Source organism: Poecile atricapillus, chromosome 4, assembly GCF_030490865.1.
Source record: "Poecile atricapillus isolate bPoeAtr1 chromosome 4, bPoeAtr1.hap1, whole genome shotgun sequence".
Lineage (NCBI taxonomy): Eukaryota > Metazoa > Chordata > Aves > Passeriformes > Paridae > Poecile > Poecile atricapillus.
Window position 1 is genome coordinate 65,844,576 of NC_081252.1, and position 27,878 is coordinate 65,872,453.

Consider the following 27,878-nt stretch of genomic DNA (forward strand, 5'->3'; position numbering starts at 1 on the left):
GGAAAGATAAGAAGGTCAAACAGGAAGAGCTGTGCTGGAGTCAGTTTTGAGCAGAGCTGAGGAAGGCAGGGATCTGCCTGCTCTTTACCAGCATGTTACAGTGGCTCAGACCTCAAAAAGGTAGGGGAAGTCCTGTGCTCTATGTCTGCATCTCCCTCTTTTGCTCTATTTTAGGTCTTTGTGGTCTGGTGTTTGCCTGTGGGTTTATTGTGGATGTGTTGGAATTGCAGCCAGTTAACCGCGTAATTTTGGTAGTGTTCTGTTCTTTGGTGAGTCCATAATGAAATCACTGGAAAATATGTGTAAATGTGATCTGTCACAGTTATGAGAACCTGCTGGCATTTTCTGTGCTGCTCTGTTTCCCTCTTCCAGGTAGCGTGGTGTCAGCTGAGCTGCGGTTCAGTATCAACAGCTCCTACTTTATTCCTCTGCATTATCTGCCACAGGCCAAATTCTGTCACATCTAGCACTCAGAATGAAGCACTGAGATTCACAGATGCCTTTTATAGTTTTCTAACAGTGATCTGATTTTCGTTTAAAAGCATCCCTAGAGTTTATGCTTATTTTTAAACAGTTATGAGATTGTGGAGTTTAGTCTCCAATTTTCCATATCTAAACTTGGAAATTTTGGACGTATGGTGCTTTTAGAATTGTGTTGAGGATGGAAAATATATTTCAGTGCTGCTGAGATAGAAAGAAAATTAATCTTAGGGAGGGCTAAAGCTTTTAAAGGCATCTATTTCATCTCTGAAGCTTGCTAGGGCTTTTTTGTTTGTAGACCTGCTGGGAACAATGATACTGCTTGCAACATTGTTTACTGACAATTGCTAACTAACCTAAAGCTACTTCCTTGATAAAGGAGTCAATCTTCCATATTTGGAAAACACTCAGATTCCTAAGTTTGTTTACTCTGATTATAGATTTGCTTATTTTTCTGTGGAATATATAAAAATTGTTGAGCATACAGAACCTAATACGGATTTTTTTCCTTACATTCATGGCTGTGACTGAATTTCATAGAGATTGAATCTGTGATTTACTCTCAAAGGAAAAGCTTTGTAGTGATCTTGGCTTTAAGATGTTTGTAGCTTAATACAGAAAATGTGAAATGTTAATTGAAACTGGAAGGAAGGAATAAAATAGCTACTCTAGAGTCAGTTTGGGGAAATGACCTAGATTAACTTAGTGTGGCAGAGTTGCAAGACAGGTCTTTAGTAAGTCATTAGTACATTGTTCTGAGGCTCCTGGAGGGATGATGGTGAATGAAAAAATATTGTATTGCATACAGGTTTTGGGCACTATTTGGAATGAAGGCCATTTTTGTATACCAGGTCCTAGTCTCAGAAATATCTGCCTTTAGAGGGGGAGAGAGAATCTGATTCAGTGAATATTATTTGTTTTCTCCTTCAAAATGCTTTAAATGGGAATGAATTGGTGTTCCTGTCATCCACAATACCTCTTAAAATAGTAGAAAAAAAAAAAGGACAGGGGAGAAAAACAACCTTCAGCCGACATGGAAAATCTCAAGCTATGTATTTTTTTTCTGATTAGCTGAGCTTTGAAAACACTTGGTAAAAAAACACATAGAAAAGCATGATAAAGGAATTATTCAACTTCCAGAAGGAAAATGAGTGTCTCATTTCCACCTGATGTTCAGCAGCTGTTGGATGCTGTCCTTTCCTGCCCGCTGTGCCCTGAGAAGGGACAGGGCAGGAGCCTCAGACAGTGTGTGGGGCAGCACCCAGAGCTGGGCACACTCCTGGTGTCCAGGGAGCTCTGGCTGTGGGCAGGGAGGACACCAGAGCACCCAGCAGCGCTCGAGGTGTTGAGCTGTCCAGCATCTGCCTCCTCTCTGCTGCCTCAGGAGCAGTGGGGAGTGCCACAGCTTGACCACATGGCTTTTATTTTTAGTAGAGGTTGGCTCTGGGTTCAGAAAAACAGGAAGATCATTAAGTTCTATGGATAACATCCTGCACCAAATAGGAATTTTTTGGTCAAGCCTCAAAGAGCACGAGAAAACCAGTTTTATCTAAATTATAAATAAAATGCTTAGTCGGTACACATAATCTACACATAAATGTAAATTGTAAGAAGTAGTTAGAGATGCCAAGCTTTAGCTAGATCTTTAATCTTGAAGAGCTTAATCTTGTATTTGTTGCTATCAACAAATGGCTAGTTGCTAACTTACCTTTATACTTACTAGCATTATAGGTTTATGAAAAAATCTCTAATAATGAGAGTGACTCAAGCACAGCAGTTTAATATTCTCTAAAGCTGTTTTATATTGGATGAATGTTTTTCTCTGGTTCTGTGCCATTAAATCTGCTTTCATTTGTGGTGGAACAGTTTAATAATTGAGAAAGCATCAGCATAATAAATAGGATAATTATACTCTAGCTCTGCTTATGTGTCTTGGGGTACTTACATGATAGTTAAAGGCAAACAATAAAAGCACAGAGATATAATGTAAATTTCTATGAAATCTTTGTCACTTGGGACAAAGTTTGTGTCAGGATACATTTAGATGCCAGATAGACACTCAAAAGAGCCTAGGTAGATGAGGAGCCTAGCTACAGGAAAGTTTACTATTTTTTTCTCAGTACTTACACATAGCCATGTGGGTTGACATTTGGTGGTTAAGGCAAACATTAAAAAAGGGAAAGGAATCTGTAGAAGAGAACACAGCTGCTAAAAATGTTTGAGCTTTGAGCTTTTCTTCTGTGCATCTTGGAGGAACCCAGAGGGAACATACATAAGGACATACCTGTTTGCTGTTCTTTCACTCATTCTGATTTTTTTCCCTTGGCTTAGGCTGTATGACTGAATCTTCTTAAACAGATTATATCCATTTTGATTTGTTCAGATGTCCTGCTTGTTCTTACAGCACCAAGCTTTCTAAGTTCATTCACAGACCTGCATATATGTTACTCATACCTACAGAAGCTGATGCAAATTTTATCAGTATCTCTTCTTCAATTCAACTTAATTCTAATATTCCAGTCAGAGTATGTTTGTATTCCAAAATTTTGTGTGGGATGATATTTTTGCTTGTGGATAGGAGCTTATGGAAAAAAATAAGTAACCTGAATGCTGAATTTCATATCTGGGATTAAGGGTAATCCTGATCTAAAAATAACCACTGGGTTTGGATTCATAGAACAATGTAATTTCAACAACCTCACTTGGAACTAAATTATCATTAATACCAAAATATTTATATCTTAATCAACAGGAGATACTATCGTTTACAAAACACATGCAGAAAAGTATTTAATTTCTAAATTTGGAAATTGGAATGCATTACATATAATCCTGGTACAGTAATGAAAAAAATGGTGTTAGCTACTGTCATTTCTTCAAGGAAAAGATCAGCTCTATAAATGGAAAAGCAGATTCCTGGTAATGTGAGTTTGGCCTTTGGCAGGCCTGTATTTGTAATCATTTATAACTAGGTCATCAAGTCTGATAGGGAGTTTTTCAGTGTCAAGCGAATATGTTAATGAAACTGTTCCTTTGTGAGAGAAAGAATAAAATTACTTGTTTGAGTTACCACCTGTGTTTCATAGGTGTATATATGAATTTTTACACATAGCTTTATAAGAGAACTGTGATAAAGCACCAAAAGCATCTTTTGAAAGTCAGCCACTTTTGAATAAATGGAAAAAATGGGACAATGAAAACATTAAATCAAAATCCAGCCTAGATTTCTTCATACTTCATTAACTTGTGGTAGATTCAGTTATGATTTAATTCTCTGAGCTGGTCATACAACCTGTAACTATACCTCATTAATTTTCTGTAATTGCATAACTTGCCTTGGTCTATATATAGTTCGCTGTTTTTTCAAGAAGTGTTCATTTGGGTAAAGGTTTCAATGACTGTAAAAGAGCAGGAAAGTTGTAGAGATACGTCCTTCTGTGTGCCTGCCTACCCTGCCTGCTGTTGTGCTGTTCACGTTGCTACTTGGTTTGCTCGGGTTTACGGATTTATGATGTGAAGCTTGGAGGGCAAGAAGTGTTGGAAGGCAGGTTTGGGAAGAAAAAAGCCAGAGCCACGTGCTTTGGGACATCCCATTTTATGGTAAAGGGAGACATTTCTTGACCAGACTGAAGGCAGGTCATAAGTGGATACTGGTTGACCAGGCACTAGTCTGAGGCTTTAGCAGAGCAGACGTGCATCTTTCATCTACAGCTTCAGATTTAACCAGTTTCTGCTGGAAAACAGATTAAATTCTCCAAAGATTACAATCTTGGACACTCATCATGAATGCAGATCATTAATGAGTATGGCTGGAGTAAACACAGAGGAATTCAGATTAAATCCAAATGACAGAACTGAAGCAAAATCTATCCTGTGGCTTCATGGAATTATTTAGAGACATGTGGAAGCCCACTGAGGAAAAAGGTGTAAATATCAGTGGGTATTCTGGCTATGGGAGTCATGTCCTTTGAAGGTGGTTTGGCTGCATCTTCCTGACCCTGAAGTACCTTGTGCCCAAGAAATGGGATTGCAGGATGCCTCACCTCAGGGACTGGAGGGAGCAGTGAAACTTTCAGCTACTTGTGCTCTACTTCCATTTCTACTCCCTCTTCCTGATCATGCCAAATGGAGTCTTGCTGCCAGACTCAGCCTCTAGCTTCAGTAGGGCTTCATTTTTCTGCTTTGCTGCAAAGTAATTCTTGGATCCTTGGATGTCTGTCTTCCTGCACAGTGGGTTCCTGCGGAGGATTCATTCTTTAGCTGAATTTATATAAGCCTTCATTGTTGTTTGAATTCAGCATGCAGTACTTGTTCCATTCTTGTCACCTTTAGAAAATGATGTTTTTCCCCTGCAATTCCTCTGTTAATGTGAATGATGTTATCCCTGGGAGGCTCAGCTTTATAGCTGGCCAAGAATGAATAATTAGCAGTGGGCACAAGTACATTTCACTTCAGGCCTTGGATTGTTGCTGTTAGCCAAGTCTATTGCTTTGTTCCTAAACCAGCGATGCCACCTCATTGCAGGAGCTTTTTCTGGGATAAATTTGGGTGTTACACAACAGTTCCTTCGAAAGAAGCCTATAGAAAAATCTCTAATCCATATTATAATTAAAAATAACTCCTGCAGGAGATGGACAGTTTTTGAATATGTTCATCTTTTCTGATGCTTTTTTTAAAAGAATGTTATTGATATTTTTTTTTCCCCTTTCAGGTTGTTGATAATGTTCATTGTGTCACTGTGAGGAACTTTAAATTATGGAGAGTTTGGCAGTGGCTGGTGGCACATCTATGCTCAGCACTAACACCATTGTCCCTGCTCTGGAGGGAGAGCAAGACAGGAATTTGGAGGGGGAAGAACCAGAGCAGGGAATGTGCAGGTGTGACCACAAACATGTGGAGAGAAATGCTGCCATCAGCAATGTCAGGGATGGAGCTGGGATGGACACGTCGCAAGAACAAACAGGTAAGATCTCAACACATCCTGGTGCCTCTGCTCCCGACTTCTCCTCATGCTTGAATTACTGTGTTTTTTGAATGCTGCATAAGCTGAGAACTGTCATGTGTTTTTCACAGAAACCAGATGGGGTTTTTTTTAAATATAAGCAGCTATGTTTCTTCCATAGAAACGCTGCATAGATTGGACTATTGAACAATCTACACTGAAATTCACTTGGGGCAGACAAATGGATTATCTTTTAGTAAGATAAAAGGAGATGAAAATTATCAGAACCCAAGAGCTAAGGTATTGAAATAGAAGTTCTTTTTCTAGCACTTTTTGCTATATCTGCAAGATTCAGAAATCAAGTTTCTATTTTAATAATTTTTTAAAGTTCCTTTTTCATCAGAGGTGTAGTACGACCTTTGTGCAGAAGAAAACCTACTTTGTGGGGTAAAACCCTGCAGGTCAGAAGGACTTTTTGGGTAGAGGAGTAGAGTGACATAGGTAGGTGGCAATGGCTAGGCTCTTTGTTTACAGTAGGCTAAAGAGCTTTCTTAATGTGAAAATACTTCAAACAATCATGGAAAAAGCTATTCCATTTAAAAGTATATGTCCTGTGACTTGTGCAATGCCTTTCTGTCCACAATTGCAATGCTTCTGACATCAAAGACATGTACAAGCATCCCAGGGCAGTATGAAGTTGCTCTTTACCTTTCCAAGAAGAATGCAAGACATTCCACCAAGTAGGAGTTCATTAAATTTTTGAACCTAATTATAGTACTTTAAAAAGTTTAAACATATTCAAACTGTATTTATAGTAACTCTTACCCTTTAACTCAAATTTAACAGCAAACTATTATTTTAAATTAAACTGATGAGTAATTCAAATGCTTGCTGATAGCCTTTGCCCTTTCCTAAAAGTCACAGAAATGGATGTTAATGTCTCTAACTACCTTTCAAGGAACTTTAGTGTTTTTAATATCAAAATAATAGTGATAATAGTTCACATATCAAAAACATATGCTAATTTATTGTCCTTGTCAACTATTAAATTATTATCAAAGTCATAACATGTTGTCAAAGTTTTGACAACTTCTGTGTTTGTAATTGTGACTAAAACCAGGAAAAGTAGAACTACAGGTAAGTCTGGTCCCAGAAGCTCTAGGGGACTTAAATTTAAAATGTTTCCTAAACACAGTCAGCCTGCACTGTGGTGAGCCCACTATCAAATTTCTATTTAAAAACAAGCATCATATAGTCCATATTAAGAAAATAAAACCCCAACCCCAATGCTTCTGTCAAACACCCAGCCAAAACTATACAAAGCTAAAGTATTTGGAGATTTCAATTTCTAGAGTATGTGCTAGTAATAGGCCTTAAAGACAATGTTTTCAGGGCTTATTTGCTTTCTTTGTAAGGTGGGAAAACCCTGTTTTATGAATCCTTATTTATTTGCATAACTTTTTTCGTGTAACATTCATAGATACACTTGAGGGAAGATGCAAAAGACTTTGAAATTACCATGTCCTGCTATATTACAGGGTTTTTTTTAAAAAAAACAGACTTTCATAGGATAATGTCTTGGGATACATGAAAATTGCCTCAGAAATTTTCTACTAAAAATGAAAGATCTATTTCTCTTTTATTCTTAGAAATATGATGCTTTGTCTTCACTGATATTTGCCCAGGGACCCTTGAGAAAATGGAAGTGGTTGCAGTGGGTGTTTTATCAGCATAAAAATATATCATTCCCTGAAGGACAGGAAGAAACATAGGCTAAAGGGAAAAAAAAGAGATTACTGTTAATACAAAACATACCTTATTTGTGATATTTTTCTGCAAATTCAAATCACTTGATTTTACAGTACCCCCATGCAAGTATTACATACACATGTAACAGATAAAGAGAAGAGTTATTTTTCTCCATGTATTAATTGGTACAAGGCACAGCAATTTCTGCCATTGAAGCATCAGTGGGAGCCATTTTTAGTATAGGTGTGAGGGAAGAGAAAATTAGGTCTGACCCTTGCTGCTTCCCAAATGAGAATTCTGTTTCCTAAGAACCTGGCTTTCAACCAATTCTCCATCTTGAAATTTCACATCAAAATGATGCAATAAAGATTTAACTTCCCCCTTTAGCACAGGAGGAAAGCAATATTCTGCAGATACTTTTTGCTGGGTCTGGGAACTATATAGCAGGAAGGGGAGAAAATAGTTATACTCTCTTAAGAATTATCTGATGCATCAAATCCTTAGAAAGGAAGGGGAATTTTGTTGGGGTTTTTTCAGTGTGATTTGTAAGACTTAGAAAAGGCACATAACCATTTCTTTCATTTATTGTAATAGAGTGTTCTCCAAGTGAAAAATGCATGAATGTCAGTTCAAGGACCTTTCCCAGTCAGACAGAGAATTTTCCAACTGGTAAGGCATTTTCCCCCTCATCCTATCTTTATATCATAATGCTTTTCTCATAGCTTACTTTTTATTTTTGAGACAACTCAACTATGTCAACATTTGCAGTCATCACTCTGGTAAGGTTTATAATGTATTTCATGGCACCTGTGAAGTGACCAACTTGTACATAAGATTTGTTGAGAATCTCTCACAAAAAAGAAAGCAACTGCTATAAGAACCAGAAATAATTTATGTATTATATTGTACTGGTTACAAAAAAAAAATGGTGAAACAAATAAAAAGTTTATTGCTTATTTTACATATGCCCTTCAGTCCTTCAAATGTCTTATCTTTTAAAGTTTGTGGCTTTTACAAGTATCTATTTTTGTTGTTTTTGATGCTGTATTTTCAGTGAAGTGTCAATTGAGTACAGTTTTTCAGTAAGTGGGTTCAGTAGGCTTCACCTCTGGAGAGCAGATGGCAGGAACTGTGAATTGAGGGTCTTGGCACATTTCCCTTCTTGTGCCATCAAAACCAGCAGTGAGCTGTTCTCTGCTTTGACCTGACAAATCACATCAGTGGCAGACAGTCTTCCCTAAGCATATGGTTATTTCTAGTCAAATTATTTGTACTTTATGTACCTGCTTGTCTTGCTGTGTACAGAATTTGGGTTCTTTGTAACTGGAGGTATGGGTCAGGGATCATAGAAGCAGACAGGAGATTATAATGGGGTTTTAGACCATATGTCATCTCTATAAGGCATTATTATAGGGTTTTTTTTGGCAGAAGTAGCTGTTGGTTTAATACAATGTAATAATTCTTTCACTAGCATTAACTTTGATAGAAAGTTCCATTGTGTATCTACCATTACCTATTTACCTCAGAACCAATTTGATTATGTAAAATGAACATTCACATTTTCCAGTTAGTCTTCCCTTGTGCTGGTATGTTTTATGTTTTCAGGTAAAACTGATTTTTTTTTTTCAGTAATTCTGCTCTAGCAGTGATCTGAACAACATTCAGAGGCTCTAGTTTGTGTCCTATGTGACCACAGCTTAAAGGGAGAGGCCTTGTAATTCAGTAACACAGGTTTATATTTCTGAGCCGCTCTTCTTGACCTTAAAATAATGAGTAATTTAGGTGCAAGTCATGGTAAAACTCCTGCAGACGTGGGTAGGAAACCCTCTGGGAACAGATCAAGATACAGCATATTAGGCTATAATGTGAAAAACATCTATTTTACTGGATTAAAGCGTGAAACTCAGAGGAGGGGGAATATTTCAGTAAGCACAACAGTCCCATATTGCTGGCAGTGTGACCTATTTACATACTTCGCAATTGGAATTCCTCCTGACTGGGTATTATTGGCTTATATGTGCCCATCTGGGTGTCTGAAAACTTATGATTTACTGTTACTGAGCTAAATGAATGAATTAATGTGGAATGAAAGCAGCTTTATCAAAGACCCTCTTTATGTGAGAGAAGCTGCCAGGAGCTGTACCCTTAGCTGTAGTAAAAGCTTCTCAGAAACAGATGCCAAGAGCTTGGGAATAGGTATCTAGCTGCTTTTAGATGTGCTGGGAAAATCATCTCTGTGAGCTTTTAGTTGGACTATTTAACTTGGTTGGTACTGTTCAACTAGCTCAGCTGAGAAACAGCTTTTACAATATTTGATTTACAAAAGCCTTCTGTAGTAGTGGGGGTGACATGTCAGAGAGCCATGAATTTAAGGTTAGTGTGAAGGGTTGTAACATGCTGAATATCTGTTGTTCAGGGTTTTTTTTGGCTATGCCAGTATCGGTTTTCTTTGATTTTTGCTATGCATGAAATATTTGGAAATCTGGGCATATTTGCAATGCCCATAGCTGTCTAAAATGATAAATTTTCAATCTACTTGCTTTTTCCTTTTTTTTTTCCTTCTCCATCCATAAGTATCAATTGTCTCTCAAAATTGTTTCATGTTAGGCTCCTACAGCTATAGGATAATAAAAATGTAAAAGAAACACGCGGTAGATCAGTGTTCTGTGTACCTGTGTCTGAAGCTGAAAAAATAAATCCTAATGTGCTTTCTATGATTTTGAGGCATTTTCTGGTTCACCAAAGCTAATTCATAAAGCTTGTAGTACTGAAAATGGATATTTTCCTCCAGATATCTCCTTGAAGTTAACAATGGTAAAAAGGAAGAGTGGGTGTCCTGATCCCAGGCTCCAAAGACAGCTCAGAGGGCAGCTCCGTCTTCTGGAAAATGACAGCAAGGAGGTGATGGCTGTCTTCAGTGTAAGTCAATAGCTTGGAAATTGTTTTATTTATTCTGATAAGACCCCCTGTGCTACTGAAATAGTCTGCAAGACATTTGGGTCCTATTTCCATCTACACGCTGGGTGGTTGAATTTGAGTGACCAGTTCCTGTGGCCTGAAAACATTTAGGGGCATTAGAAATATTGAATTATTGAAAAAGACTGGAACATCAAATTGAACATCAAGGAAAATAATGGGGCTTTGATTTATTTTAATTTGTCCTTGTATTGACTAATCATTTCAGTTTCTAGACACTTGGATTTATTTGGCATGCTAATTTCCTGGGAAGCTCACTGCTAAGCCAGAGAAGAAGCCCCAAAGAGAATAGCCTAAGCATTGGACTTCCCAGGGCTAAATGACCATAACTTTAAATAGCATACAATTGTTGGACAAATTTTATTACTGTCTTTAATTTTTTTGTATATGGGAAACCTGTCCTCTACAAACAATAAGGTTTACTTTGAATAAAGGCTAGTGTCCTTTTCCCTCTTGAAAAAAAATCAGAATGATACCATTTAACCCCTGGTATGTCTTTTTGTGTGCCATGTGTTCCAGCCTCCTTCACTAGCAAATCAAACTACTGAAATCTTAATTAGTTATGGTTTTGACTTATACAAACACGTGTTTCTACGCCACTTCCTTTCATGTGTTGTGACCACCCCACCACCAAGCTGCTGACTTTGTTGGCTGTGCAAACACTCTGTACTTCTGCTTCTCCACTCTGGATTGTATATAGAGGGAGAGGGAGGAAGGAAGATGGGATTGGAATGTACAGGAAAAGAGCAAACAAATGGACTAGGTTTGTGGCCTTATTAGAAACAGACTGGAAAAGGCTCTGAAGGAAACAAGATTGATAATGTTAAGCTTCGTTAGAATGTTGTTTTGATATTCAGCAGGGCATGAAGCCCCTGAGGCTGACATACTTCAGCATGTGCTGGCAATTTATTAATAGATTTCAGGCTCTCATTAATATGTAATCTAGTGTAGCAAGGTGCATGCAGAAGATCAAAGCAGTGATGAGACATGCCTGCTAAAGAAGCCTAGCTTGGAGTTTTATATTTTAATGTGTTCAGATTGTGTGAATTGAAAATATGGATGTTAAACAGAATTAATTCAGAGATATTTTAAAGCTGTGGGGTAACTGTCATAAAATCAGTAGATTATCAGTCCCATCTTAGTTGAATTCTAGAAAAAGTTTGAGAGACAATTTCTTCCCTGCTGCCTACAGTTAAACTCAATTTCTTGATCAGTCCTTCAATTTCAAGCTGCATTTCAATTTTAATGTAATGGGAGCAAGGATGTAGTATTATCATACCTGTTAGCTTTACATTTGATTCATTCTCTGTGATTCAGATACTTGTCCCATAAATTACACAGTTCTTTGTATTTCCCTGAAAGGCAATAGCCAGCACCACTGGGGAGCCCTGCTTTTAAGCTACAAACTGAAGTGCAACCAGACTCTGTATTACTCCTCTCTGTCTAGAATCCATAAAAATGTGGTTTTATTTCACTTATTTGGAGGTTTATGTAGTTTTTCCTTTTAGCATTTCTGGAATAACTTAAAAATCCATCATTACCACTTAGAATTATCATTGCTCATCTTTGTTAAAAGTGTAATTTAATTATATTCTAGCAATGTGAACCAGTACAAATGAGGATAAAAATATCTTACTGCAACTTTAAGAAATAAAAATAATACTTCAGTATATTTTTTTTAACCTAAAAAGAGTAAACTTAGAAATAATTATTCAATATCTCTTCCTGATAAAGACTGGAAGCAGGTTCAAAGTTGCATTACAGGAGCTGCATATTTGTGTGTGTACAGAGCTCTGAGGGTAATCTAGATTTGAAGGTTGTAGAACCTAAAAATTTACAGTGATTAAATGAGAAATTTCAAGTTTAAAAACCCCCGAACTAGCTCCTTTCCGCTATTTAATATTAATGCCCACACGTCTGGCAAAGGCACTTCCCAAGCTGTGAACCACCCTGTGAGGAGGATATTCTTGGAGAGAACTACTGTGTGCTTATATATATATATATGTATATACATACATACACACACATATATATATACATCTGACTATGTGGTTATTCATAGAACTATACACAGATATTTCTGAATTAGACAAACCTTCAGTCTCAGTGCAGTCTTCATTTCCTCTGTAAATTAACCTCACTGAAACTGTTGGCACAATTGCTAAGCAAGAGTCAGATTAAAATTTGGCTCCCCGTAGGGTAAAGAACAGATATCTCATACAGATAAAATCCTGGATTATTTTTTTTATCCTTCTTAATGCATAGTATTCAGCCTAAGTGTTACCTAGTAAGAAATTGTGCTTAAATCTGGTGTAATTGTAATTAAAGTATTGGTTTTGATTTTTAGGAGCTTTCTGCCAGACTCCTGTCTATTCACAGTGACCAAGATTTAATAGTGGTGACATTTAAAACTTTTGAAGAAATATGGAAGTTTCTAACCTACCACTCACTGGGTAAAGTTGTTTCACCATACAATAGTTCAACTTATTAATTTGTATTCAATGGCACACAATTTCTGGGAACTTGTTGACTGCAATTTTCTGATTTATACACTGTGCATTAAATAATAATGGAATAGTCTCTAACTCTCTGAAAGTTTGTATTTTTGTGAAATGCTGTAAAATAATAAAGTAAACAAACTGGATTTTCTTTTTCATAGGTTTTATAAATCATTGCATGGAGAATTTATTCCTAGACCAGTCTTTCTGGCTATATTCCCAAGAGGAGGAAGATGCGGGTATTGAAGTCTGTATAAATGAAAAATCATTAAATTTGATGTACAGAAGTCTGCTAGTACAGGAAGGTAAGAGTCTACATGCTAAGGCTAGGCTCAGGGAAGCATCTTTATTTAAAATCCCCAAATCAGACATTAAGACCTATTCAAATAATTAATGAAGTTGAAGTTTAAATTTACTCACTCCAAATGCACATTGTAAAGAGAAAAGAAAGGAACAAATGCAGATTAGGTTCAGTGAGATCATGAAGGGATTAAAGAAATTCATGTGCAGCTGGTGCATAAATGGATACCAAAAGGATTAGGAAGCGATGTACATTCCAACTTGCTTAATATTATTGGAGATTCTGGAGATGTGCAGGAGGATTATAAACAGTTGCCAGGCTCATGTGCTTCTCCTAAGCAGCATCACCTGTGGGTACTGCCAGACAGGATGGCAGGATAGGTGGATTATTTGTGCAGCAGGGGAGTATGTGCTTCATTAAGACATCATCTCTGCATTTTTTTTATTTTTTTTTATTGGTGAAAGACACCCTAGACAGAAATGTATGAATATCTGACAGTAAGCAAGAAAATTCTTGACAAAGATCAGATTTTCAATTTCTAAATTAATATTACTGATACTCTTGAAGACCATTTCAGGGCTTATATGACACTAAAACATAACATGAAATGACATCTGCTCAACTGCTTTTGTTATAGGATCTTTTTTTGTTTTGTATCCTGATAATACCATACAAAAGATGATGGCTACAGACAATGAAACAACTTGTTTTGAGACTGGGGCTTCTACTGAAGATTCAACAGGTGGATCAGTGGATAGTGACATGCCCATGTGGTCTAATGCTCCTCTGGAGCCACTGGAGCCTTTCCATCAGTAGGTACCTGACTCTACCCATGTATTTCATTACATCTGATTCACATATGCAGGTCTGCTTAGAGATGCCTCTACCTGGGGCAGGGAAAAATGGCATGGATTTCTCAGTTGGGTTTGTTTTCCTGAAGTAGCAGTACTTCTACTGCTAATATTAATCAAAACCTCATATCAAACAAATATCAATCAAGTGTGTCTGAAGTGTATGAGCAGTGCTGAAATTGAAAGCTAATTTTGGGAGGGATACATCAGTTTTCGTGTGTATTTTAAGTAGGACGGATATTGTCACAACATTTAGTGAAATGTTCTATACACTAACTTCAGTTTCTTTTTCTGTTTTCAGATGGTTTCTTAAAGGGTATTCTAATCCCATTGATTTTGCATATAAAGATGAATCTAAATCCATCAGAAAAGTTGGTAAGAAACTCGATTCAAATATCAACTTTAGAATAACCCAAACTTACTCTATGCTTTTGCTAAAACAGACTCTAAAATGTTCAATAACTTTTCGTCCATTGTATTAGTGGGGAAACACCTTTCAAAATTAGTTTGCAGTAAAGTTAGTGAGGGTATAAATTTGTCTAAGACAGTCAAATTCTAAAGCCTTGTCTTTCTCCTTTTGCCTCCTAAATACCACACCAAGGCAGTATAGAGTAATTGAGTTGAGGATGCCTCAGAAAATGCACCAATGTAATTGTGGATCTTTCACATGTGTGCTGCTCTATCTTATACTGCCAGAGAAATAAAACTTATACAGATGGTTTGAGGTTAGAGAGCAAATATGGCTTATTTTCTTCTGTGGTGTCAGTTTTAATACTGTATTGACTGGTATATACCAATATTTATCCCATAGGGATCGTTTTAATTGGTTCAAAATTGGTTCAAGTGCTTTACTCTGGCCCAAGTTCAGAGCCCCTTGTAAGAGGGAAAGTAAGGACTTGAAGCATTTCTTTTTGCTGCACCATGATGAAATCTGATAGAATTGTGAGAACATTCTAGGCTTTTCTTTCTAATGGCTGGCAAACGAGGATTTACATGCTATTTACAGATCTATCAAACAAAACCAATGAGGTTTGGGTGCTTTAAATCTTGTCACAGCAGATATTCAACTCACAGGTTCCAGTAATGTCTTTTGCTAAATATATTCTGCTGAGTTGCTGTTCTATTTAAGTGCATTTCTGTTGTTAAATTACTTTATCTCCAAATATTATTTATCTCCTTATTACACAGCAATGGGATCCTGTCTAGCTGTGATGAATTATGAAAGTATTGTGTCAGAAGAGCTGAGTTTCCAGGAAGGGGACAAAATTGAAATCCTTGGCTACTTCATTGAATGCATGGAATGGTTTCTTGGAAGACATGTGTTTACTGGGCAAATAGGTTTTGTCAAGACAGATCATGTTAAGCTGGATTTATCTAGAAATAAGTGAGTGATGCATATTTATATCTCATAAACAAAAAGGACCTAGTATACTAGTTTCAGCTTTAAAATGCTGAACATAAAATTCAGGGTGTGTTTTTGGTTTGTTTTTTTTGTTTCTTTGTTTGTTTTTGAAGGGTTTTTTGGTGTATTTTGGGCTTTTTTGTGTTTTGGGGTGTTTTTTGTTTGGTTTTTTTTGTCTGTTTGGTTTTGTTTTTTTTTGTTGTTGTTTTAATGTGAATTGTCATAGCATGTATCAGTCAAAACTACAAAGGAATTGGAATATGAAGTCTGATAAATGTTGTGAAATATTATTAGTCTGTAGCTGAGTGTCTTCCTGGGAAAATAGGTTGCTGGACTTATTATATTGCTTCAGTTTCTATTCTTTGGCTCTAAAGAACCAAGCAGCTTTACCCTTGCAGAAGCTTCTCTTGCTGGTCTCTCAAGACCTATGTTAAACATCTAAGTTCTGTATTTTTTCTAGTACCCTCAGTTATACGCCTTAACTTGCTTCCAATGGGACCTTTGAAAACAGTTGCTAAAAATGCAGACTGAAACCTCTGTAAAGGGTGTTTTTCATCATGCATTGGCACCATGTAAATAGGCCACTCTTATTACTATGCCTGAACTGTTTGCATGCTGATACAAGGAGTTCTTAACTGCTGCTTGCAGGTCCATTTCATATGTAACTTAAAGCTTGTATTTGAAAATCAATACCATAAAGTCCTTCAAGACTCATGCTTCTAATAAATAGTCTCATAAAATGCTGTACAATGATACTGACAAAGCTTACTCTGATACAGCAGAAACTGTTAGCTGTAAGTATGGTTACTATCAATTTATATGCATATATTATAAATTGACTGAAGCTAATTTTGAGTGCAGCACAACCTATAATGTAAAGATTGTATTGGTTTCTCTAACAAGTTCATATTTGACTGATGCAGTGAGCTCCTTAAGCCAAATCTGTTTTCAGGCATCTTCAAAGTTACTCCTTTCCTTGCTAGACCACAAGATCTGGATTTTCTTGAAGAAGAAGAACTATCTTTTTTTTCAAAAGAAAAAAGTTTGGAAGAAATAGTACATTTGTTGAAACAAACCTCCATCACAGATGTTTGCTCCGTGTACAGAATAGGTAAGGATGAGTTTTACTCCTTTTTACTGCACAAGATACATGAGTAGTTCCTATACCCCTGTTATAATATTTTTTTTTCCCAATGACATCCCAGCATTTGTGCCTCTTTTGAAAAACTCTATTCATTTGGATGTTTGATATGGCATGTAAAAATCCTTTATATTATCTTTGCTATTTTTCTGGTATTTCAAGACTTCTCCCAGCAGAGGATTTGTAAATCTTTTGTCTTTTTTTCTTTGTCCTGAGTGAATTTAAACAACAGGCTTTTAAAAACTCTCTTATTGTGCTGCACAGATCTCCAAGCTTTTACATGACTTAATTATAAATTATAATTTTACATGGCTGCATTATAAAAAGCAGTATTTTGCCCAAACTGGCTGGCTTTTCGTCTTGGGAAAGATAGCACAGCATAATAATTATTGATAGCTATTGCAAACACACACCTCTTCATACTTGATTTAATTTTCAAAGATATAGAAAAGTAGCAAAATCTAGTCATAGAAACATCATCTCTGATACAGCTGTTGTTTCTCTGTGCTGTGCATAAGCAATTGGGGTAACTGTGGGGTTTCACCTTTATAGGCTTACTGTAAGGCAGGGTGATGTAATAGTCATGTTGAAATGAAGAGAGGCAGTGATTTTTTTATTCCACCACAGGCTGTTGGTGATGCTTGTCCAGTTTTTAACAAAACTTTGTCTCCATTAGTGCCCCCCTGAGAGACAGGCTCATAGGCTCCAGGTTGAAAGGAGCTGCTGTGTAGGTTGGAGTTGGGTGCTTTGGTTTAATTCTGCAAATCAGAGTGTGTGAGTGTGAACAGTAACCAGGGCATGTCAGACCTGCTGTGGCAACGTGCAAAATGCCTCCACATCTCACCTCCTGTGCTCTAATGAAAAGCCTGGGAACAAAAGCTCAAACCTCTAAGCACTAAAAAGCATGTCATGGGCTTACTGGACATACAGCTATTTTTGCTGTTGCAGATATTTCACTACATCTTGTAGTGAATCTTTGTAAGTACCAACTCCTTTTGCACCTCCCCCACCTCATAGTACCATCTTTATCAATTTTCTCTTAAATAGCTCAATTGATTCTCATAACTCAGTTTATCCAGAGTAAGCATTTTCAATATTCACTTGACTCTTTGTGTGATCTGACTAAATGAATTTTCAATTCCTCCATCTACATGAATCTACTGAGAAGTATTTACTTATGAGCACTTCCTTGATTAGATATTTAGAGCATTAAGTTAGTGTTTACAGAAACATCTGTGCCCTTCATCCACCAAAGTCAGGAAAGCATTTATAAAAATGGTCATTCTCAAAGGCTAGTAAAGTAGCTTTCCACCAGCTTAAACAGAGCTTTAATCGGTCTGTGTGGCTCTGCTTTTGTATATATCTGCTTTTGTATATATCCTTCATACCCTCAGTACCATTGCTATTGCATCAAGTGTAGTGAAGAGAGTGAAAATATTCCTGAAATGCAGCATGACAACTGAAATGCCTTGAGAAATATCTGCTACACAAAATAGTAATTCTTAAATGTTCTACAGATGTGCTATGTTTAAGTATAAAGCTAGATCTATAGTCATAATGGCTACAGAATTAAGATACATATTCTAAGATGAGAGATTTTTTTCAACCACCTGCTATTGGAATGGCTACAGAAGTCTGACACTTATCTACACAAGCAACCCTAAATAACTTCCCACCTCTCTCCCCATTACCCTGGGAGTGACACTAAAAATATTAAGGGCTCCTTGCTATCTCATTTTATGAGTGGGTTGTGGAGAATGTTCATATCTCTGCTGCCCACTTGTATTTTAATGCAGCAGAAATGCCTCCCCCCTGCAGGACAGCCTGGCTCCAATTCTGACTGTGCCATGCTCCTCACCTTTCTGAGCAGAGGTAGATGCATGATGATAGCCATGTGGAAGCAGTGAATTGTCTCAGCAGGAGGGCAAGTCCCTGCTAGCTTTGGGTCAGAATATTCATTTTCTTCTAAATTTCCAGGATGTATCAAATTCTTCCGACATAAAGAATTATCAGCTAAATGTAGCCTTATTTTAGGAGATTTAAAATGGAAAAATAACCAATATACTATAGCTAATATAATTTTTTCTTTCTTACAGATGAATTAGAAGAACCTGAATTTCAGAAAGAATGTGGTAATACTTCATACACATATAATTTTTACATAAAATTAATGAGATTGCTGATATTTTTAGTGTCTTTTCAAGCTATTCTCTTTCTAATGTCTCTTCACATGCTAATTTTCTTTTCTTATTGTTTGCTTTCTGAAATTTTTGCTTTAACCCTTTCTTACTAGATTTTCTGTAAGACACTGAGTTTTCACCAATGTCAAATGTCTTTCTTGGGACTTGCTATCCAGCTGCAAATTGTATGACTGATTTTCACTGATGTTACACACATGCACTACGTCCCAGCCCCTCCACATTGTTTATCAAGGCAAAATACTGCTTATGGGGCACCTGGCAACTGCTGAGTTTGAATTCCAGCAGATTTTTTTGTCTACCAGAAAACTCTGTCCCAGAAATAGATTTCCCAAAGGAGATATTTTGTTGAGAATGCAGAATTATTTCCCTTTGGAATTTTGTTGCTAAGCTGTCACTATCATTACTCATATTGTACTACATTTTCCTAAACAACAATTTTTATATTTATGATTCTGCTGCAGTTTCAGAAATTAGAGTCTAAGGGAATTGAGCTCTAAATCTGTAACTTCAACAAGCGCCTGTTGATCTGCAGCTGTAAATTTAAGAACTGACTATGACTGTATACTCCAGCCCTAATCCCTGCCCTACTAACTGGGCTGGAAAACAGTGGGAGGACTAAGAATTGCTGGCATGTGTCTTTATTGTATTTATAAGGTATTCAACGATGTTGCCACTGGGAGAATTTAGATCAATGGCCACATCAGTTGCCACAAATTTGTAATTTTGTGAAAGATAATTTGTATCAGCAGAGAATCAGGGCTGATATTTGATTGATAGAAGAAATGCCATGACACAATACCCAGGACTGGCTGGCTAGAACAGAACAGGAGAGCAGAACCTTTGCAGGTGCCCCAAGCACACATGTAGGCTTCACCAGCTCAAATAGCACAGTCCCACTCCCTGCCCTGGCAGGTGCCTTAGCAGGCTGTCAAGATATTGGCATACCCTTACTCTACTTGAAAGATTGAATTCTCATTTCCCTCACACCTTAAATCCAACCAGCATCCATGCCCTGATCCTATGCCCTTTATCCAGCCTCCATTTCAAGGCAGCTTGAATTAATGCTGGGCTTCTGTTGGATGAGTGCTGGATCAGGCCCAGAGCCTGGCTAGACAAGTGTACTGATCACTAACCTGCTTACACATGGCAAGTTCTGTTTATTCCTATTCCTCCAGTCTCCCACACTTGTTAATCCTCTTTGCTATCTTTTTACACCTTTGGCTTGTCTCCTAGATGTACTGTTAAGAAATCACGGTATGTTTACATAATGTTTTCATAACAGCATCTTCACCGACAAATGATTTAGTTGGTCTATCAAAGGTCTTTCTGTGAATGCATACAGGAAGTTGTGATCTGTAATTTATTCTTAAATTTCAGAAATTCTACGCTCACCTTCTAGCCCAGGATCCACTAGCAAAAATGGCAAGATAGAGGAATTGCTGAAGAACTTGAAAAATTTGGAGGCCACTCAAGCTGAAGAGCCAGCTGCTGAAAGGGAGGAATCTGCTGGTTCTTCAAAGACTGAAATATTTCCTCTGCCTGAAGGGCCTTGTTTTCACATACGTCAAGAAAATATTCAAGCATCTGACATCTTTGAGCCACTGTTACTCTTTTTAAATAGGAAGGAGTATGAGAGCAGCTTCAAAAGCCTGTATGATTTCTATTATTCATTTACCAATAGCATGTTTCATGGGTTTTCAGAAGAAGAAGAACTGGTTAGTTTTTTAAGATTAGCGAGGGAAGCAGCAAAGAAAGCAGGTCTGTCCTGGGCACTAGCAAGGCTGTGCTTTCTCTTAGGCAGGCTGAGTGTCAAAAAGCTGAAGTTTTCCCAAGCTCGAGTGTATTTTGAGGAAGCACTGAGAGCAGTATCTGGAGGGTTTAGTGATTTGTACTTTGTGATTGCTCTTTATACAAATCTAACAGTCATCTATTTGACCCAGAAAAACAAAGAAAAGTGCACTCATATTTTTGACAAGGCTGCATCACTTCTCATGGGAATTCCCAATTACATTTGCAGTGCTGACCTGGAATCAGACATACTGAAGTATGCTCTGAAGAGGACAGTTTTGAGCCAGAACAAACATGCAGAGGCAAGAGCATGCTTTCTGCTGGCAAAACATTACAGTGCACGCAAACAACACCAAGAGGCACTGCCATTCTTGGAAAGATTTCAGCTGTTGCTCAATGACCTGGGTTTACAAAACAGTTTATCCAACAACTGTTACTTCAAACTGGCAGAGTCCTACCATGAAAAGTGTTTGCCACACATTGTTTTAAGTTGCATAAAGGTTACCTCTCCCCAGAGCTCCAGTACCTTAATGGATTCCCTGAAAAGGATTGATTTAGTCATCAAAAATGCTCCCAAACTATATGGACTGAGAAAACTCAGGCAAATATTCCCATCTCAAATTGCACCTTACCTCACGCAAGCACTTTCTTCTGTGTTTACTAATGAGGAGGAAGGACTGTGCAGCATTATCTATCTCTGCTTAGCAAAGCTATACAGCCACCACAAACAGTATGCAAAAGCCATTGCTTACATGATGAAAGCACTGGACTCTGCCTCTGCTAAGCCAGAGGAAACTATCAACTGTTTGGTTTCACTTGCCTGGCTGTACATTCTTTACAAGCAGTATGATGTGGCTTTAGCCATTTTAAATGCTGTTGTAGACTCTGCATGGAGCAGTCCTCAGCAGCTCGGCATCGCTTACAACATGCTTGCCATTGCTTTGAAAAGGACAAACAACACAAAAGAAGCTGCTGAGAGCTACTACAAAGCACTGTGTCTTTCAGAAGAGACTGAGATGACCCATAACCAAGCCATAGCCCTGGCTAATTTTGGGGCACTCTGTCTGCATGCAGCAGCCAGCAAGCTGGCAGAACATTATTTTATCAGGGCAGTTAAGCTATTCTGCAAGCTTCCAATTATGGACTGTGGTCAAGACTTCACCCAAGTCCTCCTTCAGCTGGGATGTTATTATGTTGGTGGAACTGAAAGAGAGAAAGGAAGGTTTTACTATGAATGGGCTTTTTTAGTTGCACTGGAGACAAGTCATCTGGAGGGTAAGTATATCTTTTATAAGTCACAAAATGTACCCTGTTTGGGAATGTTAGTTATACATGTATGTTACATCTGTATTTAGAAGATGCATGTGTTTGTTATTCTTCCTACCATGACTGAGGCAGATTATGCAGGTAAGGTGACTCTGTTACTACTTTATTTGGAAATGAAGTTTGAAGTAGCCTTTAGCCTTTGTTAACTTTGGGGGTGAATGAAATGGCAGTGGGATATTCTTGCTATGATTTCTATATTTTCATTGTCTGTTCTGTAATTTGCGAAACAGTGAAAATGAATAATTTTAAAATTAATGAACTTTGATTTTAAAACAGTGATTCATGTTTGTATTTCCAATCTATTCTCCTAGGTCAACTACAAGCCACTAAACTGCTGTGTCAGTTCTACAGTACAGTTGTTCCAAATGAGACTCAGTGTGTCATCTACAATGAATATCAACTATCTTTAGCCAGAAAGATGTCCAACAAAGTTCTGGAGGGACAAATTTTGGAAACCATTAGTCAGCTCTATTTGTCTTTAGGAACAGAAAGGTAAGTCATGTTTAATGACTTCTTTCATTCTGATTTTAACTTTTCCGTCCTTCAAAGGATCTCAATTTGTGCAAAAGCTGAATATGACTGATTTGTTTTTTGGTTTTTTCTGACTGCTTTGGTAATATGCTTTATCAGAATTGAAAAGTCCAGTGCTAATGGAGAATTTTCTTGTTTCTTTTTGAGTAACTATAATCTGCCAAGGGAGATAAGATGTTCTGCATGGATTAGCACCACCTCAAAAACCAATTTATTTTAAAAATCTGTGTAAATACATTTTAAACCTATGATGTGTTATGCAGCTCTTGATGACTGCTATATGAGGTGATTTGTTTTCAATGATTTTTGAAAGACTTATTTTTTCTTAAGACACCAAAGGACATATTCCAAACAGGTCAGGCATTAAATTGCCTCTGTGTAAGTGTTTCTATTCAAGGAAGGGCTTTTATCAAAACTTACATAAGTACAAAGCCGATGAGCAAATCTGCATAATTTCTTTTCTGCAATTTCTATATTACTCTTATTTTCCAAATTACCAATTTTTTGCTCTGATCTACTGAAATAACAAACTGCACAAGTTAAATTATAATAGCAAGTTCTGTGGAAACTAAGTTTTCTCTAAGAATGTTTAAAGTGTTTTTTTAAGGCTACTTTGATTTTTTTTCCTTGCAGTATTTCAAGGAGTTTAGATTCAGATATTTTCAAGCTTGCCTCAGTAAGGATGCAAAATATTCTCAGTCATGAAAAGAGAACAAATGCCTATTTTAGCTTTAAGTGGCTGTAGTTTGAGCATCTAATATGCTTAGTAGGTCACCCAATTTATTTTGATTTGTTAGGGCTTTTTAATGATCTAGTTGGTGACCATCCTTTGGAGACACTGAAGACAAAGGAGTTGGTTAAGATTTCAGGCTGCCTGGAATTTGCAGAAAGTCTTCACTAGTTGGAGAAGTTGCTGCTTTGTGTGCTTGTAGTACATGGAATTTTATCCCAGTAGCCTGGCTCCCAGATGTTGACTGTATAACAGTAGCTTGCTACCAGATAATAGCACAAACTCAATATAGTATTAGGCCACAGCATCCCAGTATTCTTTGTGTTAGCTGCCCTGAGGAACAATGGAACTCTGCTCTTCTGGCACAATGACTGTGCAGGTCACGTTGTATTTTCTCATGTTTGTGTCTTGTGCTCAGAAGAAAATGCATTGGGTCAAGGTGATGGGAGTCTAGCACAAGGTGGAGAAAGATTTGAGATGTCTGAGGTTTCTATGTCTGGTATAGACCTCTGTAACATCAATAAATCTGGTCATTTAAGTGCTTCTAGATCATGACATGTCCCATTCTTCTCAGCCCTACCACTCTCCTCACAGCTTCTCCTGTTTTTTCAACAATTGCTGATTAGTCTGAATTGCACTTACATCAGATGTGTAGATGATTCAAAAGAAATAGATGTGACTTCTTTGACATTTTTAGGAAAAAACCATAAATGATAGAAGAGTTAAAGACGAGGAAAAACTTTTCTACTTCTCACAGGTTTGAGGTATAGGAAGGACACAAATAAACCATCTTGGAAAGGAAAAAAATTATGGATAACCTAATATAATAATATATGTCATTATATATACAACATATTTATATAATATTACAATGTAATAGGCAACAATCTAACAAGAATCATACATGGAACAAACAAAGAGGGGAAAAAAAGAGTTCTTTAGTTACAAGCGTAATATAGCTGAGAAATTATAATTGTGCCCTAAATAGGGGAAACAGAATGTCTTTTATAGTAACATTTCTTGCTATGAAGAAAACCATTTGCAATTCTGAAGAACTCTCCCCTAAGTAGCACTTTTCTGTTTCAGGGCCTACAGGTCAGCTCTGGAATATACCAAAAGAAGCCTTGGAATATTTATAGATCTCCAGAAAAAAGAAAAGGAGGCATATGCTTGGCTCCGGGCAGGAAAGATATATTATGTTCTGAGGCAGAATGAGCTTGTGGATCTTTATATTCAGGTGTGTTGTCAACACTTACAGGCATGCACATGGTGTCAGTGTTGTGCAGGTGGCATGGTAAGAGTAAGTAATTAGATGCAAAAATACATATTTTGCCAGTTAATGTCCTAACCATTCAGTGACACCATTCATGTAATGCTCAGCAGATGAAGGGAAAGTCTCAGCATTTTCCACTGGTGATCCATTTTAATCAGTTGCTTGATTCTGGAAGGATTTTGGGTGGTGACCTTTCTTAGTTCTTGTTAGTTCTGTGTTTCTTCAGCACCATTTACCAGCTCTACAGCACCACAGGGATTCCACCACACATGCATGCTACGTTGGTGGGTAACAGGGAATAACACCTTAGCATGCTGGCTTGTGGGCCAGATTCCCAGGAAAACAGAGTAGCTTCTTTAGAAAGCATTTCCAAAGCATCTGAATCTTTCCCTCTGTGGCTATGCCTAATAGCCAATAATGATAATAATGACACAGAGCCAGCTGGGGCTGCTGTTGTCTTCTCACCTGTGAGAGCAGAGACACGTGTCTTGCACACCTCTGTGCTCAGGTAGAAAGGACTTGTATTATTAACTGAATGAAATTTGAAAGCTAAAGAAGACAAAGCCAGAGCTTTGAAGACTCACAGCAAAGATTCTTGCCTTATGCAAAAGGCATTACTGTTTTCTCTATCAATAACTGAAGATCCTGGTATTCTTGCTTTGCATGCTGTCTTATTAAATCTTTTGCTAACAAGACACATATTTATCCATGAGAATAGAATAGTAGACCTGCATTTATTTACAGAAATGAGTTCACAGGCTTTTAAATCTACAGTTAGCAATGTCTAACTTGCAATTTGAATTTATTTCTATTATATATTTGATCTAATTCAAATTTACTATGTGGCAGCTATCAAATATGCTGTTGTTTTTAGAATGTCATGTGCTGATAGAGATAGCAGGATACTAATGCCAGAAAAAGGAAACTAGGCTTTTGTTTCTTCTTCAGCACCTGCCACTGGCTCATTCAAAGACAGGGTACCAAATAAGAGCATGTTCACATCAAATACAACCTTTCTCATTATTATAATAGGAAAGATAATACAAAGACTTTTAATTGCTAATACTTATGACTTTTCAACCACAGAGTAAACATGATTTAATTTCTTTCTTTCCTTCCCCATTCCTTGTTTTCTTTTCAGGTTGCTCAGGATGCTGCCCTTTGCACAGGAGATCCAAATTTAGGAATGGAATTGTTTGAGGCTGCTGGAGACATATTTTTTGATGGTACTTGGGAAAAGGAGAAAGCAGTGACTTTCTACAGGGTTTGTGCAGTTTTTCTGCTTCATTGATAGTTATGTACCTCCCACCATAGCAGCATTCTACAAATGCTGAATCAAAAGCTGAACCTCTCAGCAAACTGTTTATAACCTATTGCAGCTGTGTGCTTGTCATGGTGTTAGTAGATATCACCTGTTTCAAATCCACTTCTGGCTGCAAGAACTGTTCTAAGCAATCAGCAAAATGGAACCAGAAATTACCTCATTTGATATAAATGAGAGCAAGTTGGTGCACATTGTGGGGTTCAGCCATACCTAAGCTGATTTTGTGTGTTTCAGGACAGGGCTCTCCCACTTGCTCTTCGGACTGGCAACAAAATCACTGAACTCAGATTATGCAATAAGTTGGTGGAATTGCTGATGAATCTGAAGGCTTATGAGGAAAGTCTGGAATATGCAAGAGTAGCTCTTGTCCTCAGTGTAAAGTTAGGTAAGACCAATTTCCATTATAGTTGAGTATGAGTGATACCTCTGAAAATACAACAGAACTTTAGATTTAAAGTTTTCTTCCCTTGCATTCAGTCATTTCTTGCCAGGTTTTCATAACACTACCATAATTGCCATTTTTTGCATCTATTCATGAATGAGCTTTTTATTGCTTCCTCTTCTAAATTGGGATCAAATGAAAAACCTTTGGTAGAGCACAGAATCAAACCTGTAATCTTATGTCCAAATTGAGTGTGCTTCTAAGAGCTAAGATACAATACTTATGGATAATACAGTCCTAAGAGGCTTTTGAGTATATATACTTTCAGATTTGCCCATGGTCCTGATTGTGAGCCACCATAAGATGGAAAAATCAAAAATTATGTTTTGCTTCAAAATAACTGTTCCTGAAATTTGGAAGCTGTTCAACTGATTAAGAACCATCTTAACACTCTGTACAAGCACAGACAGGTCATTTTGATCAGTCTGAAAATAATCTTTGTCATAAATTTTCATGTAAAATATATATTGGGATGGGCAAGGGAGTCTTTATTCCCATTAACTTTCTTTCTTTCATTTCTTTCATAATAATCTATTTGTATTTTTTGTAAGTATGCACTGTGGGTGTAAAAATATTATAATATATACATGAGAGATGAATGTAGTTATTTCTTAAAATCCCAGACACTGTCAAATCCTATGGGAGGAAATTCAGAAATTCCATAGGATTTTTCCTGAAGGGCAGGTTTTGACCATATGTCTCTTAAGCAAATGTGTTTTTATTCAATAAAAGCTCAGCAAATTCAGTACAGAAATTTTTTAAAGGTAGCATAGATTTGAGTACTTTGTCTCTGTTTTTATCCTGACTCATGTTATCTCATTAGGAAATCAGCTAAATGAAAGAATAGCTTACCATCGCCTGGCAGCCATCCATCACCATTTGGGTCACTGTGAACTAGCTGAACACTTCTATTTAAAGGCCTTGTCCCTCTGTTCCTCTCCTCTGGAGTTTGAGGAGGAAGCACTCTATTATGTCAAGGTGTACTTGGTCTTAGGAGATATTATATTCTATGACCTTAAGGTAAGAAATTTTAATAATTTGTGTAGCAAATTTTTATACTGAGTTATATTTCACAGAATCAGATTTTGCTATTTGCTAGTTTTGTGTATTTGGGATGTAAACAGTAAAATGGGAAAACCTCAAAAAAGCTCAAAGTCTGTATTATTCTTGTGAGATACTCACAAACCTGAGCTCTGCAGTCCTCTTGCACTGGTTGTACTATCTTTGAGCCTCTTATTTCAGGACCCCTTTGATGCAGCTGGCTATTACCACTTGGCACTCGCTGCTGCCATGGACCTGGGCAATAAAAAAGCTCAACTGAAGATTTACACCAGACTTGCTGTGATCTACCATAACTTCCTTGTGGATCGGGAAATGTCTCTCTTCTTCTACCAAAAGGCAAGAACCTTTGCAACAGAGCTGAATGTAAGGAGAATAAATTTAGCTCCTGATCAGTGTTACAAGAGTTCATAAGCATTTTTGGAAAATGCAGCCTAACTACTGTGGAGGTACCCAAGGAAATACTGGCTTTGTAGGAGGATGAAGGCTGCATTCAATGACTCATTATCTGTGTGCTGTAAGGTGGAGCTCCTCATCCCAGACTAAATTACCAGTTTATATGACAGTGAACTACATTTCATTGTCTTTATGATACAGTCTTGTCCTTGTTGTTTAAGGATCCGTCTGTGATCTAAAACCAAAACCCAACAGTCTCTTTTTTTCAAATTACAAATTTCTTTGCTATATCTTTCTGCCTTGATGGATATTGGAAAATGATTAATGCATAGATTCAATGAAAAATATTTAATAAAGTGTTACAGAAGAAAAAACACTCAATATGAATTGTGGCCTCTTTTGCCTGACCTAGCTTTATTACTTTTTCGAGATCAAGTAAATGCATCTGCACAAGCATGATAGATGGGC

The 27,878-nt window shown here is 37.2% G+C and overlaps 1 protein-coding gene across 3 annotated transcripts; it reads left to right on the top strand.

Moving 5' to 3' along the window:
* On the top strand, positions 1 to 27,664 carry SH3TC1 (SH3 domain and tetratricopeptide repeats 1). Of its 3 annotated transcripts, XM_058837546.1 has the most exons (18): positions 1 to 120; positions 5,192 to 5,443; positions 7,766 to 7,840; positions 9,963 to 10,090; positions 12,495 to 12,600; positions 12,807 to 12,950; positions 13,584 to 13,758; positions 14,099 to 14,172; positions 14,986 to 15,181; positions 16,183 to 16,310; positions 18,437 to 18,472; positions 19,919 to 21,604; positions 21,967 to 22,147; positions 24,003 to 24,153; positions 25,331 to 25,453; positions 25,748 to 25,898; positions 26,779 to 26,975; positions 27,198 to 27,664. In XM_058837546.1, exons 2-18 carry the CDS (start codon positions 5,236 to 5,238, stop codon positions 27,426 to 27,428), a joined length of 3,990 nt encoding a protein of 1,329 aa, XP_058693529.1. In that variant the 5' UTR covers positions 1 to 120; positions 5,192 to 5,235; the 3' UTR covers positions 27,429 to 27,664. The 3 variants fall into 3 exon arrangements, with proteins under 3 accessions (XP_058693529.1, XP_058693530.1, XP_058693531.1); XM_058837547.1 differs by lacking the exon at positions 7,766 to 7,840; XM_058837548.1 differs by lacking the exons at positions 1 to 120; positions 5,192 to 5,443; positions 7,766 to 7,840; positions 9,963 to 10,090; positions 12,495 to 12,600 and having other exon boundaries at positions 12,814 to 12,950; positions 13,584 to 13,762.
* The last annotated feature ends 214 nt before the right edge of the window (positions 27,665 to 27,878 follow it).

Bases quoted from the DNA above. Each gene is read 5' to 3' on its own strand.
- SH3TC1 (XM_058837546.1), top strand. From the start codon at position 5,236: ATGGAGAGTTTGGCAGTGGCTGGTGGCACATCTATGCTCAGCACTAAC. The intron at 10,091-12,494 runs GTAAGTCAATAG...TTTGATTTTTAG, and splicing joins AGGTGATGGCTGTCTTCAGT to GAGCTTTCTGCCAGACTCCT. The intron at 15,182-16,182 runs GTGAGTGATGCA...TTTCCTTGCTAG, and splicing joins CTGGATTTATCTAGAAATAA to ACCACAAGATCTGGATTTTC.